The 24640-nt window shown below is 42.8% G+C and overlaps 1 protein-coding gene across 3 annotated transcripts in view; it reads left to right on the top strand.

Moving 5' to 3' along the window:
- PATL1 (PAT1 homolog 1, processing body mRNA decay factor) overlaps positions 1-24640 on the top strand; it is a 381191-nt gene that overhangs the window by 110657 nt on the left and 245894 nt on the right. For all 3 annotated transcript variants that reach the window (XM_040435048.1, XM_040435047.1, XM_040435046.1), the window contains exon 3: positions 19057-19250. In XM_040435048.1, the coding sequence (XP_040290982.1) occupies positions 19057-19250 (194 nt within the window). The remainder of the gene's footprint in view (positions 1-19056; positions 19251-24640) is intronic.

Raw genomic sequence — 24640 nt, 5'->3', positions numbered from 1 at the left:
ACACCCCAAAACACATTGCCCAACTTCTCCTGAGTACGGCGATACCAGATGTGTGACACTTTTTTTGGCAAGCTAGGTGGGCAAAGGGGCCCACATTCCAAAGAGCAACCTTTTAGGATTTCACAGGTCATTTTATACACATTTTGATTTCAAACTACTTACCACACATTAGGGCCCCCTAGAATGCAGGGCAGTATAACTACCCCACAAGTGACCCCATTTGGAAAGAAGACACCCCAAGGTATTCGTGAGGGGCATGGCGAGTTCCTAGAATTTTTTATTTTTTGTCACAAGTTAGTGGAATATGAGACTTTGTAAGAAAAATAAAATAAAAAAAGAAATCACCATTTTCCGCTAACTTGTGACAAAAAATAAAAAGTTCTATGAACTCTCTATGCCCATCAGCGAATACCTTAGGGTGTCTACTTTCCGAAATGGGGTCATTTGTGGGGTTTCTCTACTGTCTGGGCATTGTAGAACCTCAGGAAACATGACAGGTGCTCAGAAAGTCAGAGCTGCTTCAAAAAGCGGAAATTCACATTTTTGTACCATAGTTTGTAAACGCTATAACTTTTACCCAAACCATTTTTTTTTTATCAAAGACATGTAGAACAATAAATTTAGAGAAAAATTTATATATAGATGTCGTTTTTTTTTGCAAAATTTTACAACTGAAAGTGAAAAATGTCATTTTTTTGCAAAAAAAATCGTTAAATTTCGATTAATAACAAAAAAAGTAAAAATGTCAGCAGCAATGAAATACCACCAAATGAAAGCTCTATTAGTGAGAAGAAAAAGGAGGTAAAATTCATTTGGGTGGTAAGTTGCATGACCGAGCAATAAACGGTGAAAGTAGTGTAGTGCAGAAGTGTAAAAAGTGGCCTGGTCATTAAGGGTGTTTTAAGGTAGGGGAGCTGAGGTGGTTAATATTTACAGCCCAGTCATGCGAAGGGTCCAACCATGTCTCAGCCACACCAACTACTTCTATATGTTCTTCTAGTACCATAGCCAAATAGAGTGGCCTGCTCTTTCTCCAGAACTGAATCCCATTAAAAACCTATGGGATTAGCTGAGTCACCGTGTAGAGGCTCGTAACTCTATACTCCAGAACTTCAATGACCTGAGGGCCACCTTTCAAGAAGATTGGGATGCTGTGCCTCAGCAGAAAATAAGTCGACTTGTGAACAGCATGAGACGTTGTCAAGCTGTAATTGATGCTCAAGACCACATGACAGTTATTGAGACATTGAAATTTTTTGTGGGGGTATACCCACCACTGTTGTCGGCTTTTGCTTCAATAGGTTGTTTGGGATGAGGAAATCACCATTGCATGCTTCTACTTAAATGCCCTACTTTCATGATATATTATCACTGTAGCATTAACTTACGTTTTCCATAAATTTCACCCGAAAGTCAAATATCCCTAACTTTTTTGTGAATACTGTATATATTACCCCAATTCTGCAGTATACAGAAAAACCCCATATGTGATCATAAACTTCCCCTGGATCAGCTTGCAGTATTACAGGCGGAACTAGTTGGACAGATGTCCTTTTTTCAGCCTTATAAACTATGTAACTATGATACTAAAGTTCTGTATGGGAACACTGCAGAGCTCAAAAAGTAAAGAGCTACATATGGCTTTTGAAGGGCGGATTTCGCTGGAATGGTTTTTGGGCGCCATATTGCGTTTGAAGAGACCATGAGGTACCCATATAGTGGAAACCCCCATTTAGGAAACTACACTTCTGAAGGAATTTTTCAAGGGGTGTAGTGAGAACTTTGACCCCATAGGTATTTTCCAGTAATTAAGGTGTAGTGAATGATGAAAATTATACTTTTTTTCATTGATATGTCATTTCAGAGTCCAATATGTTTTGTCTAATTTGTGGCACTGTGAAAATGTATTCTGTTTATCCTGATTGTGAAAGCACCCTACATGTGGCCCTAAACTGTTGTCAGGCTATATGATAGGGCTCAGAAGTGAAAGTGCACCATGTACATTTGCGGCAAGTGCGATGATTTACACAGCATTGCACAACCCCGAAGTGACTCCTACTTGGAAACTTCACCCCTTAAGGAATTTATTGTGGGGTGTAGTAAGCATTTTGGTCCTGTGGGTGTTTTCTAGAAATTACTCTGGAGTGGATGGAAAAAAAATGACAATTGTAATTTTCCTTTACGCCTAAAATGGCACCCTTGAGAGATCGGCCTCCCATCCAGGACAGTAAACAGGAACCTCCGTGGAGAGCTTTAAAAAAGGGTACTGCTCCTGCAATATCAGTTCCTGTTTCCAGTCTAATGGGATAGGATGGTGGTTGCTGTGGAGAGCTAAGTGTTAGGCTGCAGAACCTCATTGTAATTATGTTGGAAGTTACCTGGAGCTGCATTCAAAGTCACTCCTGGGACTAAGGATGGGTCGGGGTTCTTTGCAGTCAGTGACTGCGGTCAACCAGGCACTCCAGATCCTGCTTGCGGTGTCTGAGGAGATCTGGGGCCATTTTACTTTGCTTTGCCTCTCTGTCTGCGGAGGCGGGGTATGTTTTCCCTGTCTGTAAGTACGAGTCGCACATGCGGGGCACGCCTTCCAGTATTTGGAACGCCCGTGGTTCTAATCTGGGCACACACCAGAAGTGATGCATGAATCTGGTTTTCTGGCCACCGGTGAATGCCAGCATTTGGTTTTAAAAGCCCTAAGCAGGAAAAGAGCTACACAGAAGGAGCCCAGCGAGCCTGTGATCCTCTTATGGAAGCCTCCCTCTCCCTGTCTGGAAGTATGGAGGAGGAAGGCAGTCAGGGTGTGCTGATGTCCTGGAGGTCTATGATGGCAGACCGTTAGTCTCTGGAGGGGGGTAAGGGGTTAACCACTCTGTTTTCTCTGAGTCTCTGATGTGCCTTATTTTCTGTTGTAGACTACCAAGGAGGGTCCCAGGAAAGCTACAGCTAAAACTAAAGGGGAGGGAATATAGAGTATGCAAGAAAAAACTTGCCACTTCCTGGCCTAAGATCTTATGCCATCTTTATGTAAATAACGTGGTTGAGGAGCAGTCCCCATCACTTCTTTAGAGCATTAAAGACATTAAGTCAGAAGTTTTTGATTCCATAAAAGCCCTTAAATGCCTCCCTCCACCACTGCAAGCAAGACAGGCCACACTAATATTTCTGATTCTGAATCCTCAGATGAGAATGAGCATTAAGAAATCCTGGATGATTCGAGCTCATCCTCTAAGAATCAACAGGTAGACCACTATTTTCCCCTGATAATACGGATTCCCTTCTCAAAGCCATAAGAGCTACAATTAAGTTGGATGAGACTAGGGAACACAAATCCATACAGGATATAATGTTTGGGGATCTAGGGCATATTACATTCCTAATTAAAAAATAATTGAAGCCTGACAAAAAAAATATATTTCCAGGAATGTTAAAAGGAAATATCCAATTGATGGGGAATCATCTTATTGGGATAGGCCTCCTAAATTAGATGCTCCAGTTGCTAAGATTTCAAAGAAGTCTACTTTACTTTACCCTTTGAGGACCTAGGCACCTTAAAGGATGCTATGGATCAGAAGGTGCAGATTTACTTAAAGTAACACTAGATTCACTGCCCGTTTTAATTCAGCTAGGAGGGCTTTATGGCTAAAGGGTTGGTCAGCTGACACAGGATCTAAAAACAAACCATAGCATATTAGAAAACAGTTTGAGAGGCACTGCGTATAACTTCCTTTGCCGGACCGGCTATGTCAAATCTGCATAATGGGTGCAAATTTCTGCTATTAGGCGGCCCACAGTAGGCTTTAAATCATACCAAACGGAGAGATAAACAGGCGGCACTCACCGATCGGTGTAATCTTCTTTTATTTCCTCCACAGCTGAATACATCAAAACTGGATACTTTAAAAGCTGAATACAAAAGTGGCTGGGAATGGACAAACATACAATGCAGTGATCAAAGGGGATGATTTAACCCCATAAGGACCTCTGCCGTACATGTACGGCGGGCTGATCCGGCGGGTGCAGGAGCTGCGCCAGCCCGATCAGCCGCAGGGGTCCGGCAGTCACTGATAGCTGAACCCCTGCTGTATGCGCCGGCACGGTGAAAACACAGATGCTGGTGCATTAACCCTTGATGTACTGCAGTCAGTGCTGACCACGGCACTCGCGATGTCTGTAGAGGGAGGGAGCTGCCATTGGGTCCACAATCATTGCAGACTGGGCGTGGAAAAGAGTCACGGACACCTGAGAAGAGTCATGGTTACTCATAAATTCTTGCTGTCCCTGCCCACCTGCTGATTGACTGGCTTCTACCTAGTTTTCTCCCTTTCTCTCTAGGAGAGAACTGCCAATCATCAGCAGATGGGTGAGTGTGCAAGAGATTATAATTTACCATGACTCTTAAGTAGATTTGACTCTTTTCAAGGTCTATGCTGCAATTATTATGATGCTGGTTCTCAACAACCACTTAGGCTACTTTCACACCCGCGTTTGGCGCGGATCCGTCATAGATCTGCACAGACGGATCCGTTCTGATAATACAAACGTCTGCATCCGTTTTGAACGGATCCGTTTGTATTATCTTTAACATAGCCAAGACGGATCCATCTTGAACACCATTGAAAGTCAATGGAGGACGGATCCGTTTTCTATTGTGCCAGATTGTGTCATAGAAAACTGATCCGTCTCCATTGACTTACAGTGTGTGTCAGAACGGATCCGTTTTGGCTCAGTTTCGTCAGACTGAAGCAGCATTTTGGTGTCCGTCTCCAAAGCACAATGGAGACAGAACGGAGTCAAACTGATCTTTTTCCATTCAGAATGCATTAGGGCAAAACTGATCCGTTTTGGACCGCTTGTGAGAGCCTTGAACGGATCTCGCATGCTGCGGTTTTATCTTTTGCCTGATCAGTCAAAACGACTGAACTGAAGACATCCTGATGCATCCTGAATGGATTGCTCTCCATTCAGAATACATGGGGATAAAACTGATCAGTTCTTTTCCGGTATAGAGCCCCAGTGACTAAGGGCTCTTTCACACTTGCGTTCTTGTCTTCCGGCATAGAGTTCCGTCGTCGGGGCTCTATGCCGGAAGAATCCTGATCAGGATTATCCTAATGCATTCTGAATGGAGAGAAATCCGTTCAGGATGCATCAGGATGTCTTCAGTTCCGGAACGGAACGTTTTTTGGCCGGAGAAAATACCGCAGCATGCTGCGCTTTTTGCTCCGGCCAAAAATCCGGAACACTTGCCGCAAGGCCGGATCCGGAATTAATGCCCATTGAAAGGCATTGATCCGGATCCGGCCTTAAGCTAAACGTCGTTTCGGCGCATTGCCGGAGCCGACATTTAGCTTTTTCAGAGTGGTTACCATGGCTGCCGGGACGCTAAAGTCCTGGCAGCCATGGTAAAGTGTAGCGGGGAGCGGGGGAGCAGCATACTTACCGTCCGTGCGGCTCCCCGGGTACTCCAGAGTGACGTCAGGGCGCCCCAAGCGCATGGATCATGTGATCACATGGATCACGTCATCCATGCGCATGGGGCGCTCTGACGTCATTCTGGAGCGCCCGGGGAGCCGCACGGACGGTAAGTATGCTGCTCCCCCGCTCCCCACTACTACTATGGCAACCAGGACTTTAATAGCGTCCTGGGTGCCATAGTAACACTGAACGCATTTGGAAGACGGTTCCGTCTTCAAATGCTTTCAGTACACTTGCGTTTTTCCGGATCCGGCGTGTAATTCCGGCAAGTGGAGTACACGCCGGATCCGGACAACGCAAGTGTGAAAGAGGCCTAAACTCTATGCCCGAAAAGAAAAACGCTAGTGTGAAAGTACCCTAAAGTTGTTTCAGTTTCATCGTTCTCACGGGATTGTTTTACCAGCTTTGTCAGGATCCAAAAAATAACAAAGAAGCAAAACTGCACTGTCTGACTTTCCTTTCTAGATATTTACAGGTTACTAGTCGGTGGACAAAATCTTCTCATCTTTTAGTTCAGTTTGGGGGCAGAAATAGAGGAGATAAAGTCTCCTTGTGGACTCTTGCTAGATGGATAGTGGGGGCTATCTCTTTAGTCTATTCTGCGGCAGACAAAACCCCCCCCCCCCATTGGGGTTTGGGGCTCCACTCTACTAGATCTATGTCTACGTCCTCGGCAGAAAAGGCTGACGCTACTATAGAACAGATTTGTAGAAGCCCTAGTACTTTTTCAGACACTATAGATTAGATCTGGGCTCCAATGACCTTTTATCCTTTGGAAGAAAGGTGTTGCAGGCAGTTATCCCTCCCTAGCTATTTACGATTCGAGTCTTTCTCTCAAGGGTGCTGTCATGGACATAAAGGAAATAGTTGGATTACACTTACCAGTAATCCCTTTTCCATGAGCCCATGGCAGCACCCAGGGTTTATTCCCACCTTATACTAAATTCTGAATGTGTGTGTGTGTATATATATATATATATATATATATATATATATATATATATATATATATATATATATATATATATATATATATAAAAAAAGAAAAAAAGGGATGGCAGCACCGTCACAATGAAATATAGAAAAAAGGGTGCACAGGCCCAATATGGATAAAAGCCAATCCAACGAATTGTATAAGATGAAAAAGGGCAGCACTCCACTGGATAAAAATAAAACAAACTTTATTTACCCATAAGGCTGTAGCGACGTTTCGGCTCTTACACAGGAGCCTTCCTCAAGCTTGAGGAAGGCTCCTGTGTAAGAGCCGAAACGTCGCTACAGCCTTATGGGTAAATAAAGTTTGTTTTATTTTTATCCAGTGGAGTGCTGCCCTTTTTCATCTTATATATATATATATATATATATAAATTACAGTTGCAAGAAAAAGTATGTGAACTCTTTGGAATGATATTTGGTCTAAACGAATAACACACAAAGTATTAAATGTTACTATGTTTTTATTGAACACACTATGTAAACATTCACAGTGCTGGTGGAAAAAGTATGTGAACCCTTAGACTAATGACATCTCCAAGAGCTAATTGGAGTGAGGTGTCAGCCAACTGGAGTCCAATCAATGAGATGAGATTGGAGGTGTTGGTTACAGCTGCCCTGCCCTATAAAAAACACACGCCATTTCTGGGTTTGCTTTTCATAAGAAGCATTGCCTGATGTGAATGATGCCTCGCACAAAAGAGCTCTTAGAAGACCTACGATTAAGAATTGTTGACTTGCATAAAGCTTGAAAGGGTTATAAAAGTGTCTCGAAAAGCCTTGCTGTTCATCAGTCCATGGTAAGACAATCTGTCTATAAATGGAGAAAGTTCAGCACTGCTGCTACTCTCCCTAGGATTGGCCATCCTGTAAAGATGACTGCAAGAGCACAGCGCAGACTGCTCAGTGAGGTGAAGAAGAATCCTAGAGTGTCAGCTAAAAACTTACAAAAGTCTCTGGCATATGCTAACATCCCTGTTAGCGAATATACGATACGTAGAACACTAAACAAGAATGGATTTCATGGGAGGATACCACAGAGGAAGCCACTGCTGTCCAAAAAAAACATTGCTGCACGTTTACAGTTTACACAAGAGCACATGGATGTTCCACAGCAGTACTGGCAAAAATCTTTGTGGACAGATGAAACCAAAGTTGAGTTGTTTGGAAGAAACACACAACACTATGTGTGGAGAAAGAGGCACAGCACACCAACATCAAAACCTCATCCCAACTTTGAAGTATGGTGGTGGGGGCATCATGGTTTGGGGCTGCTTTGCTACGTGTGGGCCTGGACGGATTGCTATCGTCGAAGGAAAAATGAATTCCCAAGTTTATCAAGACATTTTGCAGGAGAACTTAAGGCCATCTGTCCACCAGCTAAAGCTCAACAGAAGATGGGTGTTGCAACAGGACAAAGACCGAAAGCATAGAAGTAAATCAACAGAATGGCTTAAACAGAAGAAAATACGCCTTCTGGAGTGGCCCAGTCAGTCCTGACCTCAACCCAATTGAGATGCTGTGGCATTCACACCAGACATCCCAAGAATGTTGCTTAACTGAAACAGTTCTGTAAAGAGGAATGGTCAAGAATTACTCCTGACCGTTGTGCACGTCTGATCTGCAACTACAGGAAATGTTTGGTTGAAGTTATTGCTACCAAAGTAGGTTCAACCAGTTATTAAATCCAAGGGTTCACATACTTTTTCCACCTGCACTGTGAATGTTTACATGGTGTGTTCAATAAAAACTTGGTAACATTTAGTTCTTTGTGTGTTATTAGTTTAAGCAGACTGTGATTGTCTATTGTTGTGACTTAGATGAAGATCAGATCACATTTTATGACCAATTTGTGCAGAAATCCATATCATTCCAAAGGGTTCAGATACTTTTTCTTGCAACTGTGTGTGTGTGTGTATGTATGTCCGCTAAAGGAATCCCCACCGTCGCGTTTACAATCACGAAATTTGGCACACAGGTACATCATATGTCCGGGATGGTTTTAGCCCGGGTCTCGGCTCTCTAGCACGTACCGTTCCTGAGATATTCCCAAAAAATGCATTAGCCAATAGAAGCCACGACCCCTCCCACACCGCAGCCGACGGCGATTTAAAAAATGAAGGTAAAAATCAACTTCTGTCAGCTTCAGGGGTGGGAGGGAGGGTGACTTTCTGCCTGCAGCTCATGCTCAGACAGCACAGTGCTGCTGTCTGAGAGTGAGCTGTTCAAAAGGACATCCCTCTGTCCGTCCAGGCCATTCGGTGGACGGAGGACAGGGAGTCTGAATGCTGGACTGTCCACCCTAAAACAGGACCTCTGGCCACCCTAGGGGCAGGCTGCTGTGGAGGTCACAGTTAAGGGGACGGTCTGCTATGGATGTCAGTGTTAAGGGGCAGATTGCTGTAGAGGCCACTGTTAATGGGGCGGGGTGTTGTGGAAATCACAGGGGTGTGTAGACTTTTTCTATCCACTATACATACTGTACATACATACATACATACATACATACATACATACATACTCAGCTTTATATATTAGAAGAAAATATAATAATTTTTATATGGTGAAGATAAGGTAGTAAATGAAGTAAGGATCCCATCTAGACAGCAGGTCGAAATAACTCAGGCGTTATATAGTGCCAAGCTTACAATGTACACAAAAATGTCAGTATACAACACCTTCTTTTTTTCAGTGGCCCTGTCCAGCTTCAGCACTTGTTCTGAAAGGTCAACCTCCCATGTACGTATTGTAGTCCAGGCTGCAGATTCGCTTGTTATAGTGGTACCTCGTACAGGGGCAGGTGACAGCCTATTACTGTGAACTGTGGTTAGTACAAGGGCACCCGTTTTGTTCTTGTACTTAACCAACAACATGTTCTCATTGCACAATGCTTTGCTGTCGCCCTTTCTGAGTGGTTGACCAAGCAGGGACCTAGAGAGACCCCCCTGATTGTTGTGTACATTGCCACAAGCTATAGTACACCTGGATTTTAGAGAAAAAGCATGATCCAACATAATCAGACCATAATTCAGTACAGCAGTGGACACTTTGCCTCATGGCTAAAGAATATGGACAATTTCGGAAGATCCACTGTAATTGTTCTCGTGACTGATTGCCACCTACAGGCAGCGCTCATTAAGAAGTTCTTTCTGAATAAGGGTTCCCCAAAAGTATTGTCCATTCTGCATTACAGAGCCAGTGCCAAGTCTGACAGAATGCCTTATTTCCAAGAGTCCAAATCCATCGCCAGAATTTCAGTGTACATTCCTGACTACTTTTAATACATCGCATAAAGAGATTAGGGGGATACTACATAAATACTGGCCCATCCTGCTTGATGATACAATCCTAATTTTTTTTACCTGATATACCTGGGATTATATTCAGGAAATCTCAAAACCTGCAAGGCCTCCTGGCATCTTCTGCATTGAGATCCACATGTAACTCAGCTCCCCACCTGCAGGGGAACCTATTAGGACGCTATAAGTGCCGGAGTCCATCATGTGCCTACTGTAATAGTATCTCAGATGGCGTGGACATATTCTCCTCGGTTTCTACTGGGGAAGTATTTAAAATTTGCAGCCATCTAAATTGTGTAAGTAGTTTTAATATTTGCTGTCATGTACGTATAATATTCAGTACGTTGGCCACACTACCCAGCCTATGAGGACCAGGTTGAATAAACACCTTTACAATATTAGAAAGGGCCTGTTTACACACAGCGTGTCCCGACACTTTTCTCAGGTGCACAATAACGATCCAGAGTGTTTTCGTCTAACTATTCTTGAACATATCCCCCAATCAACTCTATTTAGATTTAAAAGTTTGGTAAACAGAGAATCCTTCTGGATATTTCAATTAAAGACTATTGAACTAATCAAGAATTAATTTGAAAACTGATAAAATTATACATTTTTGTTTTTTGTTTTATAAAATTTTTTGGGGGTGGAGTGGTTTATACTATTATGAATTCACATTTTTCTTGTGGTGGTATATCCTTGTATGGAAATTTGAGCCTGCTAATCCTCAGGGGTGAGGTCCATATGGGATCACACAGGGAGGCTCCCTCGGCTCTTGTCCTTGGTTGCTGTCTTGAGGGTCCCTCATCACTGGGTGGTAAGTAGGGATGAGCGAATCTCAGATTTTGAAATTAGTTTTCGCTTTGTCTTGTGGTATTTACTGAATTGTATAATGGATTCCGTTACCACGGACCATAGCACAATTCCATAACAGAATGCCTTTAGAGGCATTCCGTTATTCATTTAGTCATAATAGTCTATGGGCTGCATAACCGATTGGTCCAGTTTCCGTTATGCAGGAGAGGACTCCAGCATAATTGAAACGGGACGGATCAGTTATGCAACCCATAGACTTCTATTATGATCGAATGAATAACAATGCCTCTAAGGGTCCATTCACACGTCCGCGTGTGTTTTGCGGATCCGCAAAACACGGACATCGCCGATGTGCGTTCCGCATTTTGCGGACCGCACATCGCCGGCACTTAAAAGAAAATGCCAATAGGACATGTTCTATTTTTTTCGGGAACGGAATGAATGGGCCGCAGTTTCGTTCCGCATAATGCGGAACAAAATTGCGGACGTGTGAATGGACCCTAAAGGTCGTTCCATTATGCATTCAGTCAAGGAATTGCGCTATGGTCCGTGGTAACGGAATACATTACGCAATTCAGTAAATACCGCAACACAAAGCGAAAACTAATTTCAGAATATGAAATACGTGGAAGGCTCTTCTTCGTTGGCCTAATCCATATCAGAGGTAACAATGGTGTATGCCTCCTCAGCTGAATACCATGCTTGGGATTATTAGAACATTTTTATATAAATAGGAGTGTGTAAACGGGTATAATTCAACACGTGTAAAGTGTATATTAATTTTATTCACAGTAGTTTTTTTTTGTTTTTTTTACATGTGAAAGGGCTGTAATATTTTGGAAATAAGGAGAGAAGAGAGAGAAATAAAAAAATTTTAACAATAAATTCAGTACTGATCAGTGCTCAGCTGGCTCAGGATCTACACAGGAAAGTCGATGCAAAACAAAAGGCAAAAAAAGTACCAAAAAATTAGCACACATGAAAAGATCAGCACTTGATGCACAGAAAAATTGGTGTAGTGCTCACGGATGGTTTTGCATCCACCAAAAGCACACAGTGGGGAGTAAAATAGGGACAGGGATTGTAATTTAGGAGATGGGTAAAGGGATTCTGTAACCGCAGCAAATCAAAAATTAGATTATGATCGCTGCAGAAGTTCTAGGGGCAGTTTTTCACAGATCACAGTGGAGGTATCAAGTCCCAGCTGAAATGGCGGCATGCAGAGAGGCTATCACTAAGCTATTGGCTTGTATGTCATACCAGCCAGCCAATTGCAGCACTTACAGGGGAAGCTAAACCGCAACCTCCCCTCTGTAAACATGGGAGTACAGCACCAATCACCTTCATCTGAACCCACCTGCAGCCGTCTCACTGTCTTTAGGGCTCATGCACACGTGTAGATTTAGTATTTTGCGGAAAGTAACAGCTGGCCTCTAATAGAGCAGTCCTATCCTTGTCTGTTATGCGGACAATAATAGGACATGTTCAATGTTTTTGCGGAACGGACATACAGAAACGGAATGCACACGGAGTAACTTCGTTTTTTTTTGCGGACACATTGAAAAGAATGGTTCTGCATATGGTCCGCAAAAATAACTGTACGGACACAGAAAGAAAATACGTTTGTGTGCATGAGCCCTTAAAGGGAATCTGTCACCAATGTTATGGTGTCCTAACTAAAGGCAAGTGACAGATCCCCTTGGCAAAATGCTGGATCCCTTTAATTTCCCCAGCCGTTTTTCCAAAATCTTGTATTGAACAGCTCCAGCACATTCCAATGAGTGCCGATATTCATGAGCTCCTGGTTTTCCCCACCCATCTGGTGCTTATTCATATGGAAAAAAAACATTCAATCAGAGGCAGGTGGGCGGGGAGAGCTGTGAGCTCGTGAATATGGGGACTCGCTAGTATGCGCTGGAGCTGCCAGTGAGTCCCTTCACAGGATTTAAAAGGGAAGACAGCTGGGTGTTTTTCTAAGATGGCCTGCTGTTGGGGACACTGACTGTTTTCACAAAGGGGTCAAGTTAAATTTTATTGAGGAGTGGAACCTGACATCTATGCCAGGTTCCTGTCTGTCTATTCAATTTATTGCTTTTTATATAAAAATAATGCTTTTCAGAGCTTTCATAATGTAGTATACTTCGAGGATGAAGTTGATGTCCCTCAAGGCATAATCTCATGACTGATCTTACACTGAACTTGGAGAGACCTAACTATGCTTTATACACCCAGCGGTTAGCAGATCTTAGTCTATTTACTTGGATTAGCTGTGAATAGGGATCAGCCGATATTGAGATATATAGATATAGATATAGATATAGATATATATATATATATATATATATATATATATATATATATACACTGCTCAAAAAAATAAAGGGAACACTTAAACAACACAATGTAACTCCAAGTCAATCACACTTCTGTGAAATCAAACTGTCCACTTAGGAAGCAACACTGAGTGACAATCAATTTCACATGCTGTTATGAAAATGGGATAGACAACAGGTGGAAATTATAGGCAATTAGCAAGACACCCCCAATAAAGAAGTGGTTCTGCAGGTGGTGATCACAGACCACTTCTCAGTTCCTATGCTTCCTGGCTGATGTTTTGGTCACTTTTGAATGCTGGCGGTTCTTTCACTCTAGTGGTAGCATGAGACGGAGTCTACAACCCACCCAAGTGGCTCAGGTAGTGCAGCTTATCCAGGATGGCACATCAATGCGAGCTGTGGCAAGAAGGTTTGCTGTGTCTGTCAGCGTAGTGTCCAGAGCATGGAGGCGCTACCAGGAGACGGGCCAGTACATCAGGAGACGTGGAGGAGGCCATAGGAGGGCAACAACCCAGCAGCAGGACCGCTACCTCCGCCTTTGTGCAAGGAGGAACAGGAGGAGCACTGTCAGAGCCCTGCAAAATGACCTCCAGCAGGCCACAAATGTGCATGTGTCTGCTCAAACAGTCAGAAACAGACTCCATGAGGGTGATATGAGGGCCCGACATCCACAGGTGGGGGTTGTGCTTACAGCCCAACACCATGCAGGACGTTTGGCATTTGCCAGAGAACACCAAGATTGGCAAATTCGCCACTGGCGCCCTGTGCTCTTCACAGATGAAAGCAGGTTCACACTGAGCACATGTGACAGACGTGACAGTCTGGAGACGCCGTGGAGAACATTCTGCTGCCTGCAACATCCTCCAGCATGACCGGTTTGGCATTGGGTCAGTAATGGTGTGGGGTGGCATTTCTTTGGAGGGCCGCACAGCCCTCCACGTGCTCGCCAGAGGTAGCCTGACTGCCATTAGGTACCGAGATGAGATCCTCAGACCCCTTTTGAGACCATATGCTGGTGCGGTTGGCCCTGGGTTCCTCCTAATGCAAGACAATGCTAGACCTCATGTGGCTGAAGTGTGTCAGCAGTTCCTGCAAGACGAAGGCATTGATGCTATGGACTGGCCGCCCGTTCCCCAGACCTGAATCCAATTGAGCACATCTGGGACATCAGGTCTCGCTCTATCCACCAACGTCACATTGCACCACAGACTGTCCAGGAGTTGGCAGATGCTTTAGTCCAGGTCTGGGAGGAGATCCCTCAGGAGACCGTCCGCCACCTCATCAGGAGCATGCACAGGCGTTGTAGGGAGGTCATACAGGCACATGGAGGCCACACACACTACTGAGCCTCATTTTGACTTGTTTTAAGGACATTACATCAAAGTTGGATCAGCCTGTAGTGTGTTTTTCCACTTTAATTTTGAGTGTGACTCCAAATCCAGACCTCTATGGGTTGAAAAATTTGATTTCCATTTTTAATTTTTGTGTGATTTTGTTGTCAGCACATTCAACTATGTAAAGAACAAAGTATTTCAGAAGAATATTTAATTAATTCAGATCTAGGATGTTATTTTTGTGTTCCCTTTATTTTTTTGAGCAGTGTATATCTCTATATATATCTCTATCTAACGAAGAAAGTCGGACTGCACTCCAGAGTAATGATGAAATAAAGTGTTTAATCACCCATAGTATGGCAAACTTGCGACGTTTCGGCTCACAACGAAGTTTGCCATACTATGGGTGATTAAACACTTTATTTCATCATTACTCTGGAGTGCAGTCCGACTTTCTTCGCCTCTACAATATTTGGTATTTGGGTATAGCCGTTACCCTGTGCCGGACCTTGCACCCATACCTTGGTCGGTGCTCCCGCTGGATTTTTTTCTCATACATATATATATATATATATATATATATATATATATATATATATATATATATATATACATATATATACATACAGGGAGTGCAGAATTATTAGGCAAGTTGTATTTTTGAGGATTCATTTTATTATTGAACAACCATGTTCTCAATGAACCCAAAAAACTCATTAATATCAAAGCTGAATATTTTTGGAAGTAGTTTTTAGTTTGTTTTTAGTTTTAGCTATTTTAGGGGGATATCTGTGTGTGCAGGTGACTATTACTGTGCATAATTATTAGGCAACTTAACAAAAAACAAATATATACCCATTTCAATTATTTATTTTTACCAGTGAAACCAATATAACATCTCAACATTCACAAATATACATTTCTGACATTCAAAAACAAAACAAAAACAAATCAGTGACCAATATAGCCACCTTTCTTTGCAAGGACACTCAAAAGCCTGCCATCCATGGATTCTGTCAGTGTTTTGATCTGTTCACCATCAACATTGCGTGCAGCAGCAACCACAGCCTCCCAGACACTGTTCAGAGAGGTGTACTGTTTTCCCTCCTTGTAAATCTCACATTTGATGATGGACCACAGGTTCTCAATGGGGTTCAGATCAGGTGAACAAGGAGGCCATGTCATTAGATTTTCTTCTTTTATACCCTTTCTTGCTTGCCAGCCACGCTGTGGAGTACTTGGACGCGTGTGATGGAGCATTGTCCTGCATGAAAATCATGTTTTTCTTGAAGGATGCAGACTTCTTCCTGTACCACTGCTTGAAGAAGTTGTCTTCAAGAAACTGGCAGTAGGACTGGGAGTTGAGCTTGACTCCATCCTCAACCCGAAAAGGCCCCACAAGCTCATCTTTGATGATACCATCCCAAACCAGTACTCCACCTCCACCTTGCTGGCGTCTGAGTCGGACTGGAGCTCTCTGCCCTTTACCAATCCAGCCACGGGCCCATCCATCTGGCCCATCAAGACTCACTCTCATTTCATCAGTCCATAAAACCTTAGAAAAATCAGTCTTGAGATATTTCTTGGCCCAGTCTTGACGTTTCAGCTTGTGTGTCTTGTTCAGTGGTGGTCGTCTTTCAGCCTTTCTTACTTTGGCCATGTCTCTGAGTATTGCACACCTTGTGCTTTTGGGCACTCCAGTGATGTTGCAGCTCTGAAATATGGCTAAACTGGTGGCAAGTGGCATCTTGGCAGCTGCACGCTTGACTTTTCTCAGTTCATGGGCAGTTATTTTGCGCCTTGGTTTTTCCACACGCTTTTTGCGACCCTGTTGACTATTTTGAATGAAACGCTTGATTGTTCGATGATCACGCTTCAGAAGCTTTGCAATTTTAAGAGTGCTGCATCCCTCTGCAAGATATCTCACTATTTTTGACTTTTCTGAGCCTGTCAAGTCCTTCTTTTGACCCATTTTGCCAAAGGAAAGGAAGTTGCCTAATAATTATGCACACCTGATATAGGGTGTTGATGTCATTAGACCACACCCCTTCTCATTACAGAGATGCACATCACCTAATATGCTTAATTGGTAGTAGGCTTTCGAGCCTATACAGCTTGGAGTAAGACAACATGCATAAAGAGGATGATGTGGTCAAAATACTCATTTGCCTAATAATTCTGCACTCCCTGTGTGTGTGTGTGTGTGTGTATATATATGTATATATGTGTGTATATATATATATATATATATATATATATATATATATATATATATTATATATTATATATATTTTTTTTAAAGCCGATAATCTGAATTTACAGGCTGATAGCCGATAATTTATACCAATATTTTATATCATCATATATACTATATTAGTTGGTAGTCACTGAGGTGGTGGAAATTTGCATTTGGCACTAGTATATTATAAATTTAATTAATAAAGCCCTTAGTTGGTAGTCAATTTATAATATACTAGTGCCAAATGCCAATTTCCACACCATCCTCCCTCCTCACTGACTTTATTAACCCCTATCAGACCTCAGATGAATAAAATAAAAAAACTCCTCACCTCTTCTGCGCTGTGGCTCTTCATCTACGGGTCCGGTGTCTCGCTCCCCTGTCTTCTCCGGCCCGTGCTGCACTGTCACATGACAGCGTTCAGCGTCGGGTCATAGTGCGCGCACTACGTCCTGATGCTGTACGGGCTCAGGACAGTGCAGTGCGGGCCCCATCAAAGAAGACCAGGGAGGGTTAGTTTTGGAAGCGCTTGCTGCGCTTCTTCCCCACTCCCGGCACCCGATGCATACTAGTGCGCGCTTCCATAATGGCTTTATACGCATTATCGGTATATCGGCACAGTTAGATGCCGATACCGATAATGTACAAAATCCTGATAATATAGTCCGTTAATATCGGTACTTCCGATAATCTGTCGATCCCTAACTGGCGGTGTATGGTTTCCTTGGCAACCATACTGTGTAGCGGGCAGGAGTGTCTTTGCCCCCAGTGTCAGATACGCAACAGATTTACCCTTTTGCCTTCCTATGATGTAATAACAAGGTACTTTCTGAAATCCTCCACTTTTACATCATGGGGTTGGTGTGGAAAACCGCTATACCCGCACCATGATCAGGGGAGCTGGCTGTAACTAACAGCTACCATTCTGCTGTAACTGTGATCCCAGCCATTTAACCCCTCAGATTTTTGCAGTCAATAATCACCAGGACATCTAAGTGGTTAGACACCCATTTGGCACCCTCCCTTATTTGTTATTGCTGCGTTTGTAACTGTGTGGCCGGTTGGGCATGCGAGTGTCCGCTCCATTAATTTCTATGGGAATTCCGGAGATAGCCGAGCACTGTACTCTATCTCCAGAACTCTGAATAGAAATGAATGGAGCAGACACACAGATATGCAACCAGCTGCTCTGTTAATTTCAGGGGGGCTGAAGGAGGTATCGGGCCCCGGTTCTCGTGATCGGTAGGGGTCCCAGTGGTAGGACCTCACGTCCTCCTCCCCATCCCCATCCCCACAATCTAATAGTTATCCTGTCGGAACTATGAAGCAAATGCTTTATATAAAAGGATCAAAGGAAAAATTTCAAAGGGAATTGATCCTAGCGGTGGACATATAAAACACCTCAAAAAGAGTTTGTCGTTAATTTAATTATATTGTGCAATCAGTAAAACATGGTACAGGTGTCTATGCAAAAATATTAATGATTTATTATACAATAACTTAAAATACAATCAAAGCTTAATCAATATAAAACTCAATGGTATGCAATAATACACAGTTATATGCAGTGCCCTAAATTCGCCACTAGATGGCTCTAACACAGATACCAGCGTTCCATATTACCTCTCAAACATAAAATGTAATACAACCGTCTCGACCACAATTATGCGATATACTATCAGTTGATTATACACAGAAAACTCAATAGTGATTAGAGTAGGTACGACCCCTTGCACTGCTCAAATTATGACCAATCTCAGATATCGGGTAGTATTGCTACACAACTTATAAATTATCGGGCCTGATATTCACTATGGAATGTGAATATTCCAATCAGAGTTTTTCCGATATCAATATTAGATCTTTTATTCAGTAATATTCATCTTTACTGAATAATGATAATATTGATGTAGCACTTTTAACATTATACATCCACACTAAAGCGGGGAGTTACTAAATATCAGACCAATTAATTTAATGAATACTACACATAATAAAATTATACGTTACCCTAGAATGCAGATGATAAGCAGAGTCTGAGGGAAGTCAGCTATAAGTCCGTTCTGATCATTGGGATTTTTCTCCTGGGGTGTCCCTCCTTTCTTTCTTTTTTTTTTTCTCTTCCTTTTTTTTTTTTTTCTTCCTCCCCTATGTTGTTTATTATCCAAAAACGTATCAGTTAGACACACCTTCTGATAAGGTTTATTATACGTGTATACATACATCACAGATTTTCTGCTTCATAAATAGACCTCAAACTGTAGGGGTAATTAGTACCAGGAGACAAGAATGACTCTTCTCAGACTGGTACATCTATAGAGAAGAAACCTTATGAACAGTGTCCTTTTCCATGAACCTCTCTCGGCCGACTTTAAAATGCATACAAAATGATGAATATATCACAATATGGCCTCAATATAATCAAATCCACTATAATTATGATATTTAGACATAAATGTTATATACCTATGAAAAAGGCACTACAATCCCCTATAATTTAATCTAATCAGAATACCTGTTTAATTGGTTAACATGAGTCCATCTGATTGCTCTTTCCTCTGCAGATGATGACTGGCGGGAGGAACATGAACGTATGGCAGAGATGGAGGAGAAGATGCCCTCTTCTCACCTTTTGGCCAGAAGTACTTCTCCTATGAGTGACCCATTGGGAGAGCAACAGGAAGAGCTAGAGTACAGTCTTAGTCAACTTGTGAAGGAGATAGAAGAGCAATCACTGCCTCGTGGGACACCCACTCTGGTAATTAGATTTGTCCTCTCTAGTACAAAAGCCATCATGTGAAGACAGTGTTTATTTAGAGCCCTATTAACGGGTTGATAGAGCAGACGATTGTCGGGAGGAAAGCGTTCTCTCCCGTCAATCGCCTCCTCAGTATAGGGACAAGCGATCGCTAATGCATCGCTCGTACCTATACTGTCTCATTTTTTGCCAGCAGTAGAGCACCTATTACACGGCGCAGTCTGCCGCTGGCAAACAATGATATATATTTTTTTAACATGTTAAAAGATCCTAATTAACTGATGAACGAGCATTTGCTCATTCATCGGGTAATCACGGCAGTATTAAGCCTCATGCAGACATTCGTGGAACACTGTCCATGAGACGCCGTGTAACCAATGACGCCGTGCGCTCCTGCAATGCCAGTCCGGTAACCTAACGGACCGTGTTCCACGGGGGTCTGCATGAGGCTTTACATTGCCAGATGATTGCTAATGAGTGTTTATACGAACGCTTGTTAGCGATCATCTTGATGATAAACTGCCCATGTAATAGGGCCTTTTAGGTGTTGAACAGTTAATTTATTTGTTCTGATTTACTTGTCTTTTTATGTTTACTCTCATTTTATTGGGAATATCAAAATCAAAAATGGCTAGTGACATTTGACACCGAGTATTACAATAGAACCATTAGAGTCCAGTGTATAAAGTAACAATGAGTAAGTTGTTATCAATACAACAAATACAAAGAATGTATATAATCATCAAAAAGTGAATACAGATATAGACTCACTTGCAACATTGCATCCATGTTAACACTCCCCATGAAGCATTGTGGCCTATGGAACCACATAGCACTTTCAGAATATTTCTTGTGGCCAAACGGTCATCTCGCTGGGAGTTATCAACCTTTAGTACGACAATAACATGGGGGGGGGGGGGGGGGGACAAGAAACATAATGAAGGAGGGGGGTGGATGGGAAGAAAACATCGAGAGATATTAAAACATATGGACCTGACCTAAAGATACTGTGAGAGATCTTATAAATTCTAAAACTCATTACTGGAGTAGGGGGTCACAGCTACGTGCAAAGGATTCAGCTCTTTCTTGTTCGTTTGCTATCAACTCTTCCATACGTAGTATAAATCTTAGCTCTCTTGACCATTCAAGCAATGTGGGTGGCGAACTGGACTTCCAATGTCTAGGGATAACCATCCTCGCCGCAGATAGAAAATGCCTCAGGACTCCTTTCTTGACCTGGGCAAGAGAGCCAGGAATCAGGGATAGTAGGGTAAGTTGTGGAGTGTTAGGAATCGTTCTGTGTGAGTATTTGGCAAAGATCTGCAAAATTCGCTCCCAGAACGAATAGATTTTCGGACAACTCCACCAAATATGTAATAAGGAACCCCTATCATTTTCGCACCTCCAGCACCTGTCCGACACAGTAGGGAACATCTGATGCAATTTAGTAGGACAATAGTACCATCTCGAGAGAATCTTATAATTCTTTTCTTTGACCTGTGACGCCAGTGAGATTCCATGGGAGAACGTACATCTCTTCTCTACCTCCTCGTCTGTGAACCGGGTATGCAAATCGGATTCCCAACTATCAAAAAATTGTGCCCTTTCTCCACTTTGTAAATCAAGAAGCAATCGGTAAAGTGTGGACAAAGTTCCCTCAATTGTGCCCTGTTGCAAATATAACCAAATCCTGTCATTGGGTTCACTGTTCCTCCGAAAAATGTGGTTCCAAAAAAGGAACTTAATTGAGCATATCCCAACCAGGAAGTCATACTAATTGCTACGCTCTGGCGTAGATTCTCAAAAGAGGATAGTGTCCCCTCTGACAGAACATCTCTAATTCTCATTAGATCATTGTGTGGTTTTGATGAGAAAGAATGATGGAGTCATACCCGGGATAAATGCTGGATTCCCATGAAGTGGAGTCATAGGACCTGGTCTGAAGAAAATTTGGGATTTATTGATCCATTCCTCCCAGATTGCTAGAACATGTCTCACTAAAAATGCATATTCTTCCTGAGAGAATCTATCCTTTATATTTAACCAGGGTATGGCTTGAAGGGAGATAGGAGACAAAGATTGTTCCATAGTAACCCAAAGCTTCTTTAAGCCTTTATGCCTCCAATCCAAGAGTCTAGTAAGTACCGCTGCTTCATGATATAGGCCAGTGGTGGGCAAACTTTTTTGTCGACTGAGCCAAATATCGCCAAAACCACGATTGAAATTTATTTTGAGAGCCACATTTTTAAAACCTAAAATATATAGGAAGGAAGCGCATGCTGAAGTGAATGGGTCCATGATGCATCATGGACCCATTCACTTCAATGGGTCCAGGATCCGGGATATGAGTGCTACAGAGTGGTTCCGTGGTGCTTCTGGCTGTGCCTCCGCACCGCAAAAAATTAGCACATGCACTACTTTTTTGCGGTGCGGAGGCACAGCCAGAAGCACTCTGTAGCGCTCATATCCCGGATCCTGGACCCATTGAACTGAATGCGTCCATGATGCGGGCTGCACACGGCCATGTGCAGCCAGCATCATGGACCCATTCACTTCAGCATGCGCTACTTTTTTGCGGTGCGGGCAGTCTGATGCGGATCGCGAACCCCATTTAAGTGAATGGGTCCGCGATCCTCATGCAGCTGCTCCATGGTCTGTGTCCGTGCATTGCAGACCGCTATTTGCGGTCTGTAGCACAGGTACGGCGCCCTTACATTCGTGGGCATGAGCCCAGAGTGTGTTTTTACATACTTTTATATGTACTTTCTTTTATTTGGATCTTGATTATTATTTCATTTTATCTTTAAATTTTTTTTTTCTTTTATTAAACTTGTCTGCATAACATACTTTTGCTGTTTAAACACATGCCAAGTAAATGCTGATGCCAAATAATTGAGTCACATGTAGAAGGAGGTAGAAGGAGGTACACTGACTTTGACTTGTAGCCTGCAGCGGTGTTCTGTCTCTGGCAGATTTCACTGCCCGGAAAGTTTTCAATACCCCTCGTCACTTCCTCCTCGTTCCGACGTCTATTAGGAGGTGCGTACTGCCGGCCCTACTGTGATGCGCGTGCGCTAATACTAGTTATCTTGCCTGTGGGACGCATTTGCGTTCCACAAAGCAAGAGAGGGCGTGTCTGCTAACTAATATTAGCGCACGCGCATCACAGTAGGCCCTACTGTGATGCGCGTGCGCTTGCTTTGTGGAACGCAAAAGCGTCCCACAGGCAAGATTCGATTCCTCTGTAGTGCAGGATGGGTCGCCGTGGGAAAGAGCCGCATTGAAGGGTCTAAAATGCCGCTTGTGGCTCGCGAGCCGCACTTTGCCGACCACTGATATAGGCGGATGTCTGGTAAACCAAACCCCCCTAGGGATTTATGTTTGATCAAGACCTTCTTATTTCATCTAGGTTTACTTGTGTGCCAAATGAACCTGTTAAGGGCCCTTTGGATCTTTAGGAAGTATTTTTTAGGCACGTGAATAGGTAAAGTTTGAAATAGGTAGAAAAACCTCGGCAAGATGTCCATTTTGACTGTATTCATACTGCCGAACCATGAGAGATGCTTAAGTTTATATGTCTGAAGGTCCTGAAGAGTTCTTTTCTGGAGAGGTATGTAATTTAAGGGGAATAATTGGTGCAAATGAACTGGAATCTGAATACCTAAATATGATAATCTATCAGCCTTCCATTTAAATGGGAAGTTATGTTTGAGAGATTCAGTCATCTCTTGAGAGAGAGAAATATTTAATATTTCAGTCTTGTCCATGTTTATCTTAAAGTTACTAAGATGACAAAATCTATCAAACTCTTTAAGCACGGATGGAATGGAGGTGTGGGGGGAAGTTACATATAGTAGAAGGTCGTCTGCAAAAAGAGCAAGTTTATGTTGCATGCCTGGGGTCTCTATCCCTTTAATGTTCGGGTTGTTTCGAATAGCTTCTGCCAAGTGTTCCATTGATAGGACATATAAAAGTGGGGACAGTGGGCATCCCTGTCGCGTTCCATTGTGTATGTCAAATGGTGGGGCCAGAATACCATTAGTACGAACTCGTGCTGATGGGTGCGAGTACAAAGCTGCTACCAGTTCTACATACCTTTCCCCTATGCCTACTTGTTTTAGGGAAGCCAGCATAAATTGCCAGTGTACCCTATCAAACGCTTTTTCAGCGTCCACCGACATCAAACACATGGTTTTTTTCCGTTGCTGAGATTGCGAAATTAGGGTAATGGTGCGGATAGTATTGTCTCTAGCCTCTCTCCCCAAGATGAATCCTACTTGGTCTCTGTTGATAATATCAGGCAGTATTCCATTGAGCTAGGATTTTTGAATAGATCTTAATATCACAGTTTATTAAAGAAATTGGCCTATAGTTACTGCATATAGTACCGTCCTTATTTGGTTTAGGTATAACCACTATGTGGGCCTCTAAGGATTGTTTAGGGAAAGGACATGTGGGGGATATACTGTTGTACATCTTAGTGAGGAAGGGGAGCAATAATTCTTGGTATCTTTTAAAGAAGATGGCTATAAAACCATCTGGGCCAGGACTTTTCTTTCCTTTAAGGGCTGATATCACTGTCTTAACTTCCGTCTCTGTGAAAGGCTGATCTAAATCCGTACTCTGCTCGGCCGATATCTCTGGCAAAGCTGTTTCTGACATATATGTAGATATACGTCTCTCAAGGTCTTGTTGGGACATATCCGCAAACTGGCCCCTAATATTATAGAACGATTCATAATAAGGCCTGAAGGTATTGGCAATGTGAGAGGGATGATGTACTGACTGACCCCTATGATCTTTAATCACAGGGATATATGTGTGCGATATTCTAGGGTGTAACAACTTGGCAAGCGCACTCCCACATTTATTGGCCCTATCATATAGAAAACTCTGGAATCTTTCCCTTGAGAGGGTGAACCGTTTATCTATAGCAATGTTAAGATTATCTCTTATTGTTAGTTCCGCCAGAAGAGAGGGGGTAAGGAGTCGTTTGTGTACTGATTCTAAGTCGTGCAAGCGCTTTGTTAACTTTTTGATGTGAGCCTCCCCTTCTTTTTTCAGTCTAGACCCTTGTTGTATGAGTGTGCCTCGTACTACACATTTAAGTGCTTCCCATTGCAAAGGAGGTGCTGTGGTATCAGAAGCATGATTCACCAGAAACTCCTGGATTGAATCTTCAATTGCCTTGTTGCACACCGTATCTCTTAACAGGGTGTCATTCAGTCGCCATGGCCATTCCCTGGCCACTAAATCAGGCAGTTCCAGGGTAAGGGATATGGGTGCATGATCCGACCACAAAGCTGTGCCAATGGAAGCCTGAGGTTGGAACATTAAAGCATGATGAGAGATGGCAAACAAGTCAATCCTGCTGTAAGTATGGTGAGCTG

Source organism: Bufo bufo, chromosome 6, assembly GCF_905171765.1.
Source record: "Bufo bufo chromosome 6, aBufBuf1.1, whole genome shotgun sequence".
Classification (NCBI taxonomy): Eukaryota; Metazoa; Chordata; class Amphibia; order Anura; family Bufonidae; genus Bufo; species Bufo bufo.
Note: the sequence above shows the minus strand (reverse complement) of the source record. Positions and strands in the feature narration are given on the sequence as shown.